Genomic DNA, 18,811 nt, shown 5'->3' with positions numbered 1-18,811 from the left:
CGGAAGAAGAAGAGTTTGGATTTGATATCCCGCTTTATCACTACCCGAAGGAGTCTCAAAGTGGCTAACATTCTCCTTTCCCTTCCTCCCCCAAAATAAACACTCTGTGAGGTGAGTGGGGCTGAGAGACTTCAAAGAAGTGTGACTGGCCCAAGGTCACCCAGCAGCTGCATGTGGAGGAGCGGAGACGCGAACCCGGTTCCCCAGATCACGAGACTACCGCTCTTAACCACTACACCACACTGGCTCTCTCACGGAGAGGGTGAGATACTCACGCTGCCCCCAGGCACTCCTGTGCGATCCCACGTGAGGGTCAGCTCGCTCGTCTGCCCGTTGCCGGAGTTGTTGAGGTGGCCTTCGACCAGGACGGTGTACTTATTGCCCCTCTCAGTGCTGGGGAAGAGGCGCTCGGCCCCGGGGCGCTGCAGTAGCCGCTTCTCTTTTTCCTGCTGCACTGCCCAGCGGCCCACCTCCTCCTGAAAGGGAAGGCGGGAGGGCTAGGAAGAGCAAGTTCTGCAGCCTAGAGTGGCCTTCTAAGTGAGTCAGAAGTTAACTTGTAAAGCCAAGGCAGCTTTACAAAGATCCACTTACTTACTTATTTGCTTGTCTGCCTTTAAGTGTAAGAGTCTCCTGCAGGTGAGCTGGTCCCCCCACCAGCCCCCCTTTACTCTTCTTTTAAAAAAGGGGGTTTCTGGTGACTGGGCCGCTGCCTATGTTTGATTATGGTCACCAAATGCTATGAATCGGAACAGCCCACGGACAGAAGCTGTTCTTTACCCTGTTGGTGCTTCTATATCTTCTGCCTGAGGACAGGAGATCAAGAAAGTGCCGGCCAGGGTGTGAATCATCCCTGAGAATTTTCCTCACTCTCCTGAGGCAACGTTCTTCCGCGATCATCCAGTGGATTCACGGGACAGCCCATAATATCTTGTGCTGTATTCACCACCCTCTGTAGGCACTTCCTATCAGTTGATGTCAAACGTACCACACCGTGATGCAGTATGAAAGGACACTTTCTATTGTGGACCAGTAGAAGGAGATCATCAAATGTCGATTGACATCATTCTTTCGCAATACTCTGAGGAGATGGAGTCTCTTTTGGGCTTTCTTAACCACCTTGGTTGTATTGATTTTCCAAGTAAGGGCTCCACTGAGATAAACTCCTAGGAATTTAAAGGAAGAGACTCTCTCCACACGGCCCTCCCCGTTGTACAGCGGGGCTAGTTCTCCTCTCTTTCTCCGAAAGTCCAACACCATCTCCTTTGTCTTGCTGATATTAAGATATATATATTCCGTACCCTGCGGCACCTTATCTCCCTGTTGTATGCTTCAAACCCGAGTTCTGCCCCCGGACTGTTGTACCCTTACCAGCTCAGACGCTCCAGGGGCCCGGGCCAGCCTGGCAATCACAAAGAGGCGCTGGATGCGTGCCCATATTGAGATGTCTTCGGCAGGTCCGGAGCTGCTGACCAGCGGGTGAATGAAGCCCTTGTAGACCAGGGAGACGTCCATCTCCGTGCTGGGGTTGAGGGTGATTGTGGTGCTGCGGACGATGGAGACCTAGGCAGAGGGACAGTTGTCACAGGCTGATCTCCTGCAGAGTCCAGGGCAGGGCAAGACCACCTTGAGACGGCTGGTCTCCCTGCCGCTTCTCTCCATTGTCCAGAGCTGGGTGGCATTGCCCACCTGGCACCACTCAGGCCATCAGTTCAATAGCCACTGCATACTCAGAGAAAGTTGGGAGAAATGGCAAATTAGGGCGTTATTAAATTACTGTTTCGGGGAAAGAAATAAGAGGGTTTGCTCTTCAGATAGGGCAAGAGAAAAGGCAAAACAGTGCCCCAGAGTCCCATCTAGACCAGGCAGTTAAGAAGGGTTACTGTAGTCGATGTTATCGAAAGCTGCTGAGAGGTCCAGAGGAACCAACACTGTCCCTGCCCAGCTCCCAGCTTTATGTAATCTGCCAGAGACTTAATGACATTAAGAGACTTAGCATGATGGTTAAGAGCGTTGGACTAGGACCCGGGAGACCAGGGTTCAAATCCTCTCTCAGCCGTGATGTTCACAGGGTAACCTTGGGCCTGCCGCTGCCTCTCAGTCTCACCTACCTCGCAGGGTTGTGTTAGGATAAAATGGGTGAACCATATATGACACCTTGATCTCCTTGAAGGAAAGAGGGAATATAAACGCAGTCATAAATGAAAAATAAAATATCTGTGGCATCCAACTTCCTGAAGAATTGTGAGGAAAGATGTGTAAATCAATCAATCAATCAATCAGTCAGTCAGTCAACAAATTGGACATTATTTTATTTCATATTTTTTCTTCCCAAGTGTATCATAATTTTTTTAATTAAAAAAACCATATTTTGAATAGGTTACTTTTCTGAATGTTTTAATTACAGATAACCTATTATGGAGTTGAGTTGAGTTAAATTAAATTCCACATTGCACTGTATTCAGATCACGGCCCTTCGGTGTGATGGATGCGTGTGTCTTTTAATGAACACAGCAGAGTGAAATGTTATGAGTCATTGCAGGGAGGGAGGGGGGTGTTGTGTATGAACTTAATAGTGTTTAGCTTACTTTTTAGTTGCTATCTTGTTAATATCGTTTTACAGATTATAAATGCCTTGTTGATTTGTTAATCGCATGGTACGACTTACGCTGCAATTGTGATGTTTAGCTTATATTCTCATTTGCCTGTTTGTTAATTGTGTTTTATACACTGCAATTGGTTTACAGACGATTTGTTAATTATATTATATGATTTATGCTGTACTTGTGATGTTATGCTTTTTGTTATTTATTGCTTTGGGATTCATTTGACTGGAAAGCAGCAAAGAAATGCAATCGATCAATCAATCAATCAATTGTGTTTATAAATCTGGAGACCCACTCTCGCCACGCCGCTCCTTTACCTTATCAGGCTGGGAATCATTGCGTGGCTGCTGGTAGGTGATGAGGTGAAGGCCGGGGAGGAAGTTTTCATGCTGACATTGCGCCAAGGAAGTGACAAAGAAGGGCTGAGGACCCCACCAGCCATACGTCCCAGAGATTTTCCCCACCTGGCACCTGCCCTGCTCTGTGGAGGAAAAGGAAACAGGAGTGTCAGAGAGTGGATTTCTTCAGCACACGGTTTCTGTTGAAATATGAAAGGCGCCGGCTCCTTACGACACACCTGTTTGGACAAGCATTCTCCTGATCTGAATCTCCTGTTTATTTTTGATTTTCACTGCTATGCTGCTTTAATGGGCTTGTTTATTATGCATTTCAATTACAGACGTTTCAGCGTTTTGAATAAATTGCTTCAGGGTGTATTTAAATATTATTATTAAGAGCATTTGCAACCCATTCTTCAGCCAAAAAGAGTCTCAAAGTGCCTCACATGCACTCAGTTAAGAGAAGGCGGTTCCTGCCTGCAAGCTTACGGTCCTTTAAAGTAAAGCACACAAGGGGAAAAGAAAGGGAGGGAAGAGGAAAAAATAAAACTCAAGCGCCCCAGCTCTTAAACAGAGGTTCTTATAATGCCCAGCTGCCACAGTTCAGAGGAGCTGCCTAATGGAGCTCCAGTCAGCAAAGCAGATGAAGTGAGTCCCTGCTTCCCATTCTCCCTCACGGAGGCAGTGAACTGCCTTGGTTTTCCTTCTTGAAATCAATGGTGGTACACAACTTCTATCATTTATCATTATTTTTAATCTCTTTAAAAACAACAATGAAGAATACAGTGTTCATTCCTGTCAACTTGCTCCCAAGCTTGTGGCGAGCCTGTATCCCCAAAAGAGCAGTATTTGTAATGTCACTTTAAGAAGCGTGCCTCGTAAACACGGGTTTGTGGCAACAGGCAGAAAGGCCTGGCTTGGCTCACTTACCTGAGAGAGGCATGCAGGTCTCGTTCTGCACACACCAGCCAAAGGGTCCCGGGGCACGAGGCAGAGAAGCGTTGGTGCCGCCGAAAGCCAGGCAGGACTGGCAGTCAACTAAGAGGCGGGCCAAGCCCAGGCAGCCAGTATTGGGGCACTGAGGGGAAGGAGGGGGGAAGAAACTAATGAGCCCTAAAATCTTGCACTCCAAGTAGCCAGTGTGGTGTGCTACAGATATTGTCAAATTACAACTCCCACCATCTCACAGTGGACAACCAGTGAGATTTCCACTCGTGTCCAGGCGCAGCTACTCATCTCCAGATCGTCACACACCCCACACCCCCAAAGGTAAAAATAAATAAAGACCCCTGGACGGTTAAGTCCAGTCAAAGGTGAATATGGGGTTGCGACACTCATCTCGCTTTCAGGCCGGGGGAGCCGGCATTTGTCCACAAACAGCTTTCTGGGTCATGTGGCCAGCAGGACTAAACCGTTTCTGGTGCAATGGAACACCGTGACGGAAACCAGAGCGCACGGAAGTGCCGTTTGCCTTCCTGCCACAGTGATACCTATTTATCTACTTGCACTGGTGTGCTTTCAAAATGCTAGGTTGGCAGGAGCTGGGACAGAGCAACGGGGATTTGAACCACCAACCCAAGCCCAAGAGACGCTGCTGTGGTCTAAACCGCTGAACCCCCAGAGTTACTCACAGTGCTGTGGGGCTGGGTACTCTGGCAGCCTCTCATACACCAGGCACATTCTGGGTCCTTGGCACACGTGGTTTTTTCAGTGTAAATGGAGCAGTAGTCCAAGTGGTACTGAGGCCGTGGGGGGAGAAGCAAAGGTGTGGGTCAGTAACCCCTCAAGTCAGTCCTGCATCCAGAAAGGAACTCAGCTGCCTTACAAAGTGCCCCACACAAAGGGAGGGTGTGCAGCTCCTGCCCCCCACACCCTGCCCCCCAGCAGAATGCAAAGACTGTCTCTGCAACAACACACATTCTTTATTTTTTAATGTATCCATTTTAAGGTGTTACAGACAGCTTGATATAGAATAAAGTGACAATGATAAGCACGTTTCCAAACTTGGCATGGGGGTTTCCAACATGGGGGCTAACAGACTCTGTTGATGTTTGGGGCACCAGGCACCATTTTGAATCAAGATGGCGGACTAACACTTTTGGCATGACTTCTCCTGATTTTTGGGAAGCGGGTCCAAAATCACAAACTGCGCTGTCCATTTTAAAAGCAGTTTTTTTGGTTTTTTTGTTTGTTTCCACAAATCACCAGGCACCCCCGCTGGTTATAAATAAAGCAATAAATAAATAAAATAAAATAATCTTAAGTGGTGAATAAGAGTACTGAGGGAGGGGAACATAACATGTAAATCATAAAACAAAATTTCAAAGCCTAATTAAAATTCCTCCATTGCTTAGAGTATCAGTTGCAAACTGAAACAACAGTTCATCTGGAGAAAGGCTGGAGAAAAATAAGGGTTTTCAACCGGTGTATAAAGCACAGAACAGAGGGAAGAAAGGAATTGCGTACATGAACACCTCAGGAGAGACCATTACTTCCTGGAGCAAGTTAACCAGCCTAATTCTCTAATGAACCCCAAGTCTCATGCTGCCCCATTTATTTGTAAAATTCCCCAGTTTTACGATTTTACAGTTAAAAGGACACACCTGAGAGACCCTAGTTGGGGTGTACGTGGTTGGCCTGGTTAAGACCAGAAGGCCCTCTGCTTGAGCACAGATGACAGGCCAGCTCTTAGGACGCAGAGGTTTCGATGGGCCCAGGGGTCAGGCCAGCCCATCAGAAGCAGGCAAAGGGAAGGGGTTAAAGGTGGCAGAGTCACTTACCATCTGAGAAGGCACCTGGAAGACAAAAGTAGGCACCTTGTACGCCAGGAGGTCTCCCCGCGGCACCCCGCTGTAGCCACCAGCCACAACCAGCACGTTCCCATTCATGACCGCGGCCACATGGGAGTAGCGGCCTCGCGCCTGGGCCTGAGTCTTGGCCTCGTGTTCTGAGGGAAGGAGAAAGAGACCAGGTCAAGGGCAGCCTATTGCGGTGTCACAACAAAGCGCAGGAATTGGGGCCCAGGAGAAATAGGGTGCCGTATAAAACTATACATTTTGGGAAAGGGCTTGTCTGTCTATCTGTTCTCCATGGGTTTAGCCACCTCTCAAGATATCGTTGACAAACTTGGCGTGAGTGTTCTGAGGTGGGGGCAGTAGTCTTTGTCACCAACTGGTCACCGGGTTACACGTTGGTGGACCAAAATGCGACTTTGGCATGACCTTGCCTGTTTTTTGGTGTAAGTTCGTCCATCTCTTGAGATATCATCACCAAACACGGCATGAGAGTTCCTGTGGAACTTCTCTCCTCCCCAGAGTACTTGATACAGAACTGCTCTTTCTATAGGGAAGTTGACCACTGGAGATGCTGTGAGTTCATGGCACCATCAGGACCCTGCAGCAAACTAAGAGGGCGAGTGCAATTTCCTAGAATCAGACCCTTCCCTCACCGTGGGAGAGTGGAGGCGCCAGATCATGACTGGAGACCCACTGATGGCAGCCAAGGTGGTAGAAGAAGATTTCGTCCTCATAACATTTCTCCTCGTGGTAGTGGATGTGGACATTTCCCCCTGGAGAGGAAAAGGAAGCAAAGCAAAAATATAAAGGTAAAGGGACCCCTGACCATTAGGTCCAGTCGTGGCCAACTCTGGGGTTGCGGCGCTCATCTCGCTTTATTGGTCGAGGGAGCCAGTGTACAGCTTCCGGGTCATGTGGCCAGCATGACAAAGCTGCTTCTGGTGAACCAGAGCAGCACACGGAAACGCCGTTTACCTTCCCGCCGGAGCGGTACCTATTTATCTACTTGCACTGGCATGTTTTCGAACTGCTAGGTTGGCAGGAGCTGGGACCGAGCAACGGGAGCTCACCCCGTCGCAGGGATTCGAACTGCTTCTAATCGGCAAGTCCTAGGCTCTGTGGTTTAACCCACAGCGCTACCCATGTCCTATCAGCAAAAATATATATTATAATAAAAACTAGATTGTGGGATATTGAATGCCGGGAACTAAAAGCAGCAGCAGAGAAAACATGTTCCCCTCTTAACTTTCAACTTTCTTGGGCATATGAAATTAACCACAATTATCTTGAATTTTTAATCCTCAAGAAAGAAGGGCATTTTCGCTGGCCAGGTTTAATACAAATCCTTCAAACCTCCTATGGGGAAGGTTCTTGGGAATGGTGGAAGGAGAAAGAATTTGCCCATGTGAAGACCATCAGGTGGAAACTCTTACACAAATGTTTCTTAAATGTAAACTATATGTTGATCTCCGCCAGCAGTTCCTAGATCAACCCTGCATCCCCAAATGGAAACCACAGCTAGAGGTCATACATTTTCTATTATTGGGGAATAATCAGGAGCTCACCAAGTTAGTGGCTAAATATCTTTATCTGGTTTTTTTGTCGTCGAAACGCATTGCAGATGTCTGATCTTCCTGGAGACCTAGAGATGTAATGTTAGACTGCTTTGCCTCTTTCATTTGACAAATGTTTTGTGTCACTGGGAAGGCGGGAATTCTGTATTAATTTGCTATGGAAGTTTGTATGTGATGCCGATAAAAGGTTTGATGACGATGATGAAAAATACATATATACAATGGTGCAATAAAATGTCCAGCTATTTCCAGTGCCTAAGAACACAAGGAAAGTCTGCTGGATCAGGCCAATGGCCCATCTAGTCCTGTTCTCCAACCAGATGTCTGTGGGAAATGGGGAAACAGGATTCGTGCCCAAGAGCCCTCTCCCTTCCTGTGGTTTCCAGGAACTGCCATTCAAAAGCATTGCTGCCTGATTGCGGAGGCAGTACATAGCCATTATGTCTAGTAGCCACTGATAGCAACTGATAGGGGATATGGGGACCGGTGGGTGGGTGGGGGCAATTACAGTCGTACCTTGGAAGTCGAATGGAATCCGTTCCGGAAGTCCATTTGACTTCCAAAACGTTCAGAAATCAAAGCGTGGTTTCTGATTGGCTGCAGGAAGCTCATGCAGACAATCGGAAGCCACGGAAGCCACGGAACCCCCGTCAGTCATTCGGCTTCCAAAAACAGTTCGCAAACCGCAACACTCACTTCCTGGTTTGTGGCATTTGGGAGCCACAATGTTCAAGAACTAAGCTGTTTGAAAACCAAGGTACGGCTGTACTTATTCCCTTTCTTCAACACAGGCTTTTCCCTTACTGAGACAACAGAAATTTTTACAGGAAATGGAAGCTTTGGCAATATTAATTTAACAATACCGTACTAAACTTGGGAACAGGGTCGCCAGTTCTTTTTCCTGGCTCTGCTCCTGCACCTTTAGCACCAACCTGGATATGCAGCAATTTAGCACATGAAACTTTGCCTGGCATGTAAATAAAACGGCCTGGGGAGCCAAGGTTCTGTGTCTCAGGTTGTCGGAGGAAAAGGGTCAATGCGAGGAGGGCAGGGGTTTGGGGAATGGTAGAAAACTGGTTTGTATTATCTGCACCAGAAATGATTAGGAAAAGAGGAAGCTGCCTTATACTGAGTCAGAACATGAATCCATTTAGCTCAATAGTGTCTGCACAGACTGGCAGCGGCTCTCAAGGATTTCAGACAGGATTGTCTGCCAGCCTTACCTGGAGATATTGATGGGGACTGAACCTGAGAACTTCTGCATGTCAGGCAGATGCTGTGCCACTAACCTACAGCCCTCCCCCAAATTCCCAAATATTCAGTATTGGAAGAGGAAGGAAAGATCTGACCCCCACCCCAATTCTCACATTCCTCCACACACCCCTACCCTCTGGCTGAAGAGGCCATACTCACCATACACAACCATGTAGTTGCCAATGACTGTGGCAGAGTGAAAGGCCCGCTCTCGAGGGCCCCGGTGCGACTCCTTCGCGCGCAACGTGCTCCAATAGCGCAGGTCCACGTGGAAGAGGTCGGTGGTGTTCACTCGCACGCTGAAGCTGAGGGCAGGAGAGTTTCAGGTAAGCTTTTCTTCCTGCCTTGGTCAGACCACACCTGTGGGGCTACCTTTGAAGGTGACCTGGAAACTACAACTAATCCAGAATGCGGCAGCTAGACTGGTGACTGGGACCGGCCGCCGAGACCACATAACACCAGTCTTGAAAGACCAACACTGGCTTCAAGTACGTTTCTGAGCACAATTCAAAGTGTTGGCGCTGACCTTTAAAGCCCTAAACAGCCTCGGTCCTGTATACCTGAAGGAGCGTCTCCACCCCCATCTTTCTGCCCGGACACTGAGGTCCGGCGCCAAGGGCCTTCTGGCGGTTCCCTCACTGTGAGAAGTGAAGTTACAGGGAACCAGGCAGAGGGCCTTCTCGGTAGTGGCACCCGCCCTGTGGAACGCCCTCCCACCAGATGACAAAGAGAAAAACAACTACCAGACTTTTAGAAGACATCTGAAGGCAGCCCTGTTTAAGGAAGCTTTTAATATTTAATAGGTTATTGTATTTTAATATTCTGTTGGAAGCTGCCCAGAGTGGCTCGGGAAACCCAGCCAGATGGGCGGGGTATAAATAATAAATTGTTATTATATTATTATTATGGAATCCTGTGTCCAGTTCTGGGCACCACAAATGAAGGAGGATAGTGACAAGCAGAAACATGTGCAGAGGAGGGCAACCAAGGTGATCAAGGGTCTGGAAACAAAGCCTTATGAGGAATGGTTGAGGGAGCTGGGTATGTTTAGCCTGGAGGCTGAGAGGAGATACGATAGGCACCTTCAAACATCTAAAGAGTTGTCACACAGAGGATGGAGCAAACTTGGTTTCTCCGGCTCCAGAGGCCAGGACCCAAACCAATGGACTGAAGGTACAGAAGGAGATTCTGACTAAACATCAGGAAGATCTTTCTGACAGTAAGAGCTGTTTGACAGTAGAACGGACTCGCAACTTCGCGCGGCTCTCCCACGGCTAGCGGAGCGCTGCACTAATCCCGAAGCTTGGGGCGTGCAGAGCTCAGCGCGCCCCAAGCTTCTGGGTGCAGGCAAGCTATCCGCTAGCCTTGGGAGAGCTGGGTCTCCCACGGCTAGTGGATCGCTTCCTGAAGCCTGGAGAGCGAGAGGGGTCGGTGTGCACCGACCCCCCTCGCTCTCCAGGCTTCAGCGAAAGCCTGCATTCGCCCCATAGGATGCACACACATTTTCCCTTCATTTTTGGAGGGGAAAAAGTGCGTCTTATAGGGCAAAAAATACGGTACTTCTGCTATATACATATCTTCCTATGTACATAAAATTGTAAGGCTGCCGTCTTGCTGCAGTCTGAATGGCCACCAATAGAAAGCTACAACTGGGTAGCAGGCAGCCAAGGGAAGCTGTTCAAAGGAGCAGGATGCAGGACGTTTCACAGAGGAGTGTTTCACAGAGGTGGGTGAGGTGTAAAGGGAGGAGGGTTTGGCCAGTTGTAGGGCAGATAGGTGGGGTTGGTTGGTGGAGTGAGCAGGGGTGGCAGCCCCTGGTATGTATGCCCACAGTACTCCCAGTTTTCTCTTTACCGAGCAGTTGAGGGTCGGTGCCCGCCGTAAACCAGGAGAGTGCGGGAGGCTGCGTGGAACACCATGGAGTGGCCTGCGGCTGCGGGAGCCTTGCCGCCTGAGGGAACCACCAACTCCCAGCGCCACATCCTCAGATGGAAGCGGTACATCTGTGAGGAAAAGACATCCACCGAGGTGCGGCCTGCATAAAGGAAGGGAAACAAGTTAACAGGGCTAAGAGCGCCTATTTCCAGCTCTGGCTGGTTCACTGGCTACAGCCCCCTTTTGGAAAGAAGTGACTCGGCAACCATGCTCCACGCTCATGTGACTGCCGGGCTGGACTGCTGCAATGTGCTCCGCATGGGGCTGCCCTTGAAGACATCTCCGGTCCGTAACGCAGCAGCCAGGTTACCTGACTGGGGTTCCATATAGAATTCACACAGCAATCTGCTCTAAAACAGCTGAACCGGTCACCAGTTTGTGTCCAAGTCCAATTCAGGGGGTTCATGTGAGTGGTTAGAGCCCTGAATGACTTAACACGCGAATATCTGGGCAATCAGATCCTTTCCTACATACCCTCTCGGGTGTTAAGATTGGCAGAGGGGGCCAATCCCCTGGTAGTTTTGCTGCCCTCAGAAGCTCAGGGGGTGGCAGCCCGGGAGAGGGCCATCTCTGTAACAGCCCCTAAACCAGTCATAGGCAAACTCCAGCCCTCCAGATGTTTGGGACTACAATTCCCATCATCCCTAGCTAACAGGACCAATGGTCAGGGATGATGGGGATTGTAGTCCCAAACATCTGGAGGGCCGGAGTTTGCCTATGCCTGCCTAAGTCCCTCCCCACAGCCGTAACAGGCACTTCCATTGTACCATTTCTGTCACGTGTTGAAGCTGCACTTATTTACCTCTGGCTTCTGACAACCCAGATAGATACTTTCAGGACCCACCCTAGTCTTCTGGTTTTAGATTATTTTGACTGATTTTAATCCTGTGTTTTTATACTGTTGCCACCCACCTGGAAATTTATGGTGACAGGCAGCTAAGGAATCCTATTATTATTAGTAGTACAGTGGTGCCCCGCAAGACGAATGCCTCGCAAGACGAAAAACCCGCTAGACGAAAGGGTTTTCTGTTTTTTGAGGCTTCGCAAGACGAATTTCCCTATGGGCTTGCTTCGCAAGAAGAAAGCCCATAGGGAAATCTCCGGGGACCTCTTTTAAATGCTGCTGGTGGGGAGCAAAGCCTTCCCCCCCCCTCCGGCCTTCAGAAGAGGTCCAGGAAGGCCGGCGGGGGCCAAAAGGCTTTGCTTCCCACCGCCAGCATTTTAAAAGCAGACCGGGATAGCAGGGAAGCGCTTCCCGCTATCCCGGACGGCTTTTGAAGGCAGGCAGCGGGGGGGGGGGAGCAAAGACTTTCGCCCCCCACCGGCCTTCAGAAGAGGTCCAGGACCTCTTCTGAACACCGGCGGGGGGCAAAAGTCTTTGCTCCCCCCTGCCTGCCTTCCCGGGAGAGCGGAGAAACGCAGCGCTTTCTCTGCTTTCCCGGACGGCTTTTGAAGGCAGGCGGCGGGGGGGGGGGGGAGCAAAGACTTTCGCCCCCCACCGGCCTTCAGAAGAGGTCCAGGACCAGGTCCAGGTCCTGGACCTCTTCTGAACGCCGGCGGGGGGCAAAAGTCTTTGCTCCCCCCTGCCTGCCTTCCCGGGAGATCGGAGAAACGCAGCGCTTTCTCCGCTTTCCCAGACGGCAGCGCTGCCGCCCGCCAGCATTTTTAAAAACCCCGGGACAGCGGAGAAGTCCTCCGCTGTCCCGGGGTTTTTTAAAATGCTGGGGGTGGGAAGAAAAGCCCTTGTCCCCCCCCCAGCCTTCAGAAGAGGTCGGGGGACAGACTGTCCCCGGACCTGGACTGAAGGCGGTTTCCTTAGGAACGCATTGATTGATTTTCAATGCATTCCTATGGGAAACCGTGCTTCGCAAGACGAAAAACTCGCAAGACGAAAAAACTTGCGGAACGAATTAATTTCGTCTTGCGAGGCACCACTGTAGTAGTAGTAGTGGGTGAGGCAAAGTATTCCAGTACTCTACTTTTTCATGTCCCGTTCAAGTCGCTGCCCTTCAGGTTATTGGAGGCTTTTAGGCAGAGGTTGGATGACTATGGGTGCTTTAGTTGAGATTTTTGCATTGCAGGGAGGCTGGACTATGATTCTGTGATTCTTGCTCTCACCTCCAAATACGTAAAGCCATTCATTCACCACGGCAGAGGCGTGGCCGGCCAGCCCGGGAGGTGGAGGAAACCAGGTGGTGTTGAGGGGCACCAGCTCCTGCCAACGGCCTTCCCAGGGCAGGTACATCCAGACGTCGTTTGTAAGAAAGCCGCTGGCCAGCTCACCCCCAAAGAGGACCAGGAATCCCTCCCATGCCACGGCGACGTGGGAGTGGCGGGCCGACTGTAAAAGGGGGAGGACAAAGGAGTTAGACAAGTGGGAGGTAGGGGATCAAGGCACAGTGGGGCAGATTTCCCCCCAGGGCCATTTCACACATGAAACAGCTGCAAGGAAGGCTCAAGGGGCAGCCTCCTGGCTCTGAGATAAAAATAATACTTTTTTTATTTATACCCCGTCCTTACCAGGCTCAGGGTGGCTAACAACAAATTTAAAACACTTAACTGATGCAACAAAAAACTACATAAAATACAGTATAAAATGTGAATAACAATAAATTCAGAATTCAAAAATCAATTTAGGGGGGAAATCCATCCAATACACATTAGATGATCACCAGGGCTAGCTGTCTAAATTAGGCCTATTTGGGCCAGCGAGGAGACCAGGGGAGAGTTAGCTGTGGAATCCCAGAGGGGGTAATCTTCATAAAAAGCGGAGGGGAAGGAAAGGAAGGGGAATAAAAGATCGGGCTAAGATCAAATTGAAAGGCAGGCGGAATAGCTCTGTCTTACAGGGCCTGCAGAAGGAAGTTAAATCCTGCAGGGCCCTGGTCTCATGGGACAGAGCATTCCACCAAGTCGGATGTGTGCAGACACACATTAATGATGATGCAGTCACACATTACATTTTTATGAGGATGCTATAAACATCTCAGGTTCATGGGCCCTAAAGGGCCTTGTTTAGATTTTTTTAATCTATACTTATTTTTAATAGTGTTTTTTTTTAAAAAAAAACCTTCATATTTTAAAAAGAATGATGCCAATTTTATATATACAGTGGTACCTCTGGTTACGAACTTAATTCGTTCCGGAGGTCTGTTCTTAAGCCAAAACCATTCTTAACATGAGGCACGCTTTCGCTAATGGAGCCTCCCGCTGCTGCCGTGCCACTTCCTCTCACAACCTGGGGCAAGTCACATCTAGGGGAATCTACTTCCGGCTAAGCAGAGCACGTTACCCAAAGCATCCATAAGGGGGGTGGTACGTAACACGAGGTTCCACTGTACTGTACTTGTTTTTAATTGGTTTATGGATTTTAGTCATGTTTTAGTTATCATTTCATTTATACACTGCTTGATATTTCCCCCCCCTGACCAAGTGGTTTATATATTTTCTAAATAAACAGAATTTTAAAGTGCCGCATAAATCGCTGCTGGGCGACAAAGGAAAGAAGACGCTTACCGGAGAGGGGCTGAGCACTCGCCGATGCCAGACGTTAGTGGTGAAGTTATAGAAGACGAGGTCCCCCAGGGCCGTGTTCAGATCCAAACCTGGAGAGGAAGAAGAAAAGCCATGGGGCTACAGAACAGGAAGGAAGCGCCCCTAGGGACTGCAGGAGGGAAAGGAAGCACCCCAGGACTGCAGACCCCAAATCCCCAGAGCAGCTCCCTTCCTTCCACCCCACAGGAGTGGATAACTGGATTAATTTCTGACCTCCAAAGATGTACAGTCCTCCAGTGGAGGGCAAGAAGGCACCAGCCGCTGCTGTGCGGGGCCGGAAACTAGGATCCTGGGCGCTGACGTTGTACCACTTGCCGGCTCCTTGGTTCTCGCTCAGGGCTAAGTCACAGGCCCGGCCCACAAAGCCAGGTTCGCACCGGCAATGATCTGAGCCCTGTGGAGAAGCAGTGAACCCTGTCAGGACAACAAAACCTAAGGCTCCCTGCAAAGCGCCACTGGCCCGCAGGCAGGGAGGAGAAACTCATCTCAAGGGGGAAAGGTAGCCCTTGTGCCTAGGGGTCTAGGCTTGAAAGCAAAACTGCAGGTATCCGAGAGACGTCCAAATGAGATTTCCAAGATTAGAGACACGGAGCAGGCCAAGATCTGGTGCTTGCAAAGAGTTCCCCAAGAGAAGCAAAAACCAGGGGGGAAATGAGGCAAAATAACAAAAACTGCAGAATAAGATTACACAAAGTAGCAGAGATTAGGCAATGTTGTTGTTGTTATTGTTATTGTTGTTGTTGTTGTTGTTGTTATTATTATTATTATTATTATTATTATTATTATTATTATTATTATTATTATTCCCCGCTCATCTGGCTGGGTTTCCTCAGCCACTCTGGGCGGCTTCCAGCAAAATATTAAAATACAATAAAACATCAAATATTAAAAGCTTCCCTAAACAAGTCTGCCTTCAGATGTCTTCTAAAAGTCAGATAGTTGTTTTTTAACATCTGGTAGGAGGGGATTCCACAGGGTGGGTGCCACTGCCAAGAAGGCCTTCTGCCTAGTTCCCTGTAACTTCGCTTCTCACAGTGAGGGAACCACCAGAAGGCCCTTGCAGCTGGACCTCAGTGTCCGGGCTGAACAATGGAGGTGGAGACGCTCCTAAAGGTATACAGGACCGAGGCCGTTTAGGGCTTTGAATTGTGCTTGGAAACATACTGGGAGCCAATGTAGGTCTTTCAGGACTGGCATTATATGGTCTCGGCAGCTACTCTCAGTCACCAGTCTAGCTGCCGCATTCTGGATTAGTTGTAGTTTCCGGGTCACCTTCAAAGGTAGCCCCACGCAGAGTGCATTGAAGTCCAAGCGGGAGATAACCAGAGCATGGACCACTCTTGCAAGACAGTCCAGAACAGAGAGCTGTGTAGAACTCAGTTGTTCCTGGAACTGAATTCGAATTGTCTCTCTGTTTTTTTTATTTTGCAAAAAGCATGCCCCCACTCGAGAAATACAAGATGGAGGCTACAGGAGAAAGACAGGAGAAAGCTGTGTCTAGGGCAAGAGGTTTGGGGTGACCACCCCTTACCACACACACACTCTTGGCTGCTACAAATACTCTTTATGGGGCAAGCATGGTGAGATCTGGAAAGTCTCAAGTCTTACCTGGCTGCAGCTGCCATGGCTCTGGCAGTAGGTGACGCAGTCAGGCATGGAGCAGCCCTCGCCGCCCCAACCTTGGAAGCATGTGCAGTGCCCATCGTTGTCGCAGATCCCATGTCCCGAGCAGCCCATTGGGCACAGCGAGACCGTGTAGGTGGCATTGAAGCCCAGGAGGTTGTAGTTGGCATCACTGAACAGGTGCAGCAGCATCTGCCAAGGAGTTAAGAGGGCGGGATGGTGCCAAGATCGCAGCTACAAGCCCCACATGTAACCCAAGATCACAATTACACGATTCGCGTGTCCCTTAAGAGACCACAGCTACGTGCCCCGTGTGCCCCTCAGAGTCTCCACTCCTCTCCCCAGGATGCAGTAATCTCCAACCTCATCTCAACAACCACTCGTGAGTGGCCACCTCCCAAACCCCAGAGCAAAACCTCCAGGCCACGGAGCCCTTCCATGCCCACGGGTCCAGGCCTATGTCTATTGGTTGCAACTTGAGCCCATCCAACCTCTGGGGTCAGTACCTTGCCAGAGGTGGCCTCAATGGTGGGGGGCAGGGTGCTGCCACTGAGGCTGGCCAGCAAAGGGCTGCTGGGAGAATCTCCATCGTAGATGAACAGGTAGTCATAGGTGCATTCAGTGTCCATGAACATGAACGTCAAGAGGATGCGGTAGCTGCTGCTGGGAGCTGAACAGGGTGGAAAAGTGGGGCGGGAGGGTTAGAATACCAGGCACAGGACCAAGAGTGCATTTTCATCATTTCCTAACTCCTGTAAGGCAGGGGGTACCAACATGGTTCCCATGAGCCCTGGAGGGTCTTCCCCTAGAGCCCACTAAGCTTCTTAGCCCCCTTGGTCCAAGAGGCACTGAGTGGGGTCACCTTTTGTCCTGTGAAAAGTGCACAGAACTTTTCTCACTTCCTCTTTCACCTCTATGGGGACAAGGTTCTGCATCGCCAACAGCTGTGTGCTAGATAGGTATTCAAGAAGGGACAATTCCCATTTCTGCAGCAGGAAAAGTGGGCACTTGCGGAATTTCTGTGCTCCATCTAACTGCTGGGAGGCACAGAACCCCTCCATCACCCTTCTTCTGATCACACGTCTGATATATTTAGCAGAACTTCTCAAATGTATCATTAACTGGCTGATCTATATTTAAAGGTAGAAACAAATGGGTGGGGAAAACTTTTTTTATTATCTTTATTTAGTTATTAGATTTATATACCACCCTTCATCGTAAAATCTCAAGGAAGTTCACTGAATAAAATGCAAGATAAAAACAAGTAAATAGTCATACCTCGGGTTAAATATGCTTCAGGTTGAGCGTTTTCAGATTACGCTCCATGGCGACCCAGAAGTAATGAAACGTGTTACTTCCGGGTTTCACCGCTCGCGCATGCGCAGACGGTCAAAATAACGTCACGTGCATGCGAATCGCAACCCGTGCAGGTTGTGTTCACTTCAGGATGTGAACGGGGCTCCGGAATGGATCCCGTTTGCATCCAGAGGTACCACTGTAAGTAAAACAAAACAGCAAAATAAAAACACTTTCTTCCCACAGACACGTTTAAAAGGCTATAGAATATTAATCAGCTAAAGGCCTGGTTGAAGAGGAATGTTTTTGCCTGGCGCCTAGTGGTGTTCAATGAAGGCGCCAGGCAAGCCTCCCTGGGGAGAGAATTCCACAAATGGGGAGCCACTGCAGAAAAGGCCCTGTTCTCATGTTGCCACCCTCCAGGCTCTCATGGAGGAGGCACAGGAAGAAGGGCCTCAGAAGATGATCTCAGGGTCCAGGACTTTGGTTGCTGGTTTTGTTTGTAATTAAAGTCTCTGTTCTATCCTACTTTTTATTTTTAGTTTAGGTTGTTGCAGACAGCCACCATAGGACTTTCGGATAAAGGAGGTAGATTTATATACTTCCAATAATAAATAAAGAAGCCTCCCCAAATTCCTACCTTCCACTAGCCACTCGCAGTTGCCGTTGACAGAATAGTTGCCTGGCCCGTCCGTCACATAGCCTGACGCACTGCGCAGGACCTGGCGATGCCCCTTACAGTCGCCACCGTTGGCCCAGTGGATCCCACACAGGGCTAAAAGCAGCGTTACCAGCAACCTCAGGCAGCCGTCCAATAAGGAGTCCATGATGGGCTTTGGATCTCCCCACAATTTGGAGGCTGCTCAGCACAGTCCAAAAGGTGAAGGGAATGCCATAATCCAGCCTGAAAGAGCAGAGAAGAACTTCGGAGGTCGGGCAGAGTATACTGTTTATTTTCATTTTCATCATCGCCATCATCCGCACTGCCCGTTGCAACTTAAAATCACAAAAAATTAGGTGCATCCTAAAAACATACATCTCAAGTGCCAAAATAATAAAAAAAATAAATATAATTATATTATTTATACCCTGCCCATCTGACTGGGTGTCAGGTGCATCTCTGTGGGGAGTTCCACAACTTAGGGGCTGCTGGAGAAAACTCCCTCTCCCGAACCGCCATCCCACCAAAGCTTTTGAGGGCAGTGGAACAGTCAAGATGGCCCAGAGAGATTTTGGGGCACAAGGAGAAAGGCAAGGAGTTGTTTAGCACAATAGAACAGCCTTCACCAGCTCATTTCTCTCCAGGTGTTTTTTGGACTACAACTCCCATCAGCCCCAGCTCCAGCATCTGGAAGGCACCAAGTCAGCGAAAGGTAACTTTTGACAAACCTCCCATTCCCAGAACGTAGACATGGCTCAGATCCACAACTTGTTACAAATGCTGAATTCGAGTAATAGGTATAGGACAGGACAGGATGTAGACAGAATAAAGAGAGATGTGGCGTAAAGGGGACAGTGCCTCCAAACTGCAGTCAGGGCTTTCCAATCCTTTCTCACAAGCAGCTTAAATTTCAGGCCTTAAAGCAGCGATTGCCAAGCCAGTGCCCTCCAGATGTTCGGACAACTCCCACGGAGGGCACCGGCTTGGCGAAGGCTGCCTTACACCAATAACAAACCCACTCCCCATAAAGCAAACCGGGTGTGTACATGCAGTGCTGTTTTTCTGGGGGGATGCAGGGATACGTAAACCCCTAAACATTTTGTGAATCTTTGTACTTCTGTCCATTTACTGTATTTCCCCCGATTTGAATTATAAAATGGTGATTTTCTTGCGTCAA

General features: G+C 49.2%; 1 protein-coding gene across 2 annotated transcripts in view; it reads right to left on the bottom strand.

Annotated features, from left to right (window-relative positions):
• Positions 1-18,811, bottom strand: part of MEGF8 (multiple EGF like domains 8) — a 59,106-nt gene that overhangs the window by 39,382 nt on the left and 913 nt on the right. For both annotated transcript variants that reach the window (XM_083753562.1, XM_083753563.1), the window contains exons 2-16: positions 17,614-17,877; positions 16,184-16,347; positions 15,663-15,869; positions 14,268-14,448; positions 14,016-14,104; positions 12,618-12,840; positions 10,419-10,599; positions 8,724-8,869; positions 6,390-6,509; positions 5,722-5,888; positions 4,573-4,680; positions 3,872-4,019; positions 2,921-3,084; positions 1,369-1,560; positions 276-476 (exon numbers count right to left, since the gene is read on the bottom strand). In XM_083753562.1, the coding sequence (XP_083609688.1) occupies positions 276-476; positions 1,369-1,560; positions 2,921-3,084; positions 3,872-4,019; positions 4,573-4,680; positions 5,722-5,888; positions 6,390-6,509; positions 8,724-8,869; positions 10,419-10,599; positions 12,618-12,840; positions 14,016-14,104; positions 14,268-14,448; positions 15,663-15,869; positions 16,184-16,347; positions 17,614-17,800 (2,478 nt within the window). In that variant the 5' untranslated portion in view covers positions 17,801-17,877. The remainder of the gene's footprint in view (positions 1-275; positions 477-1,368; positions 1,561-2,920; positions 3,085-3,871; positions 4,020-4,572; positions 4,681-5,721; positions 5,889-6,389; positions 6,510-8,723; positions 8,870-10,418; positions 10,600-12,617; positions 12,841-14,015; positions 14,105-14,267; positions 14,449-15,662; positions 15,870-16,183; positions 16,348-17,613; positions 17,878-18,811) is intronic.

Source organism: Podarcis gaigeae (assembly GCF_964106915.1).
Source record: "Podarcis gaigeae genome assembly, chromosome: 8".
In the NCBI taxonomy this organism is placed as follows: Eukaryota; Metazoa; Chordata; class Lepidosauria; order Squamata; family Lacertidae; genus Podarcis; species Podarcis gaigeae.
Note: the sequence above shows the minus strand (reverse complement) of the source record. Positions and strands in the feature narration are given on the sequence as shown.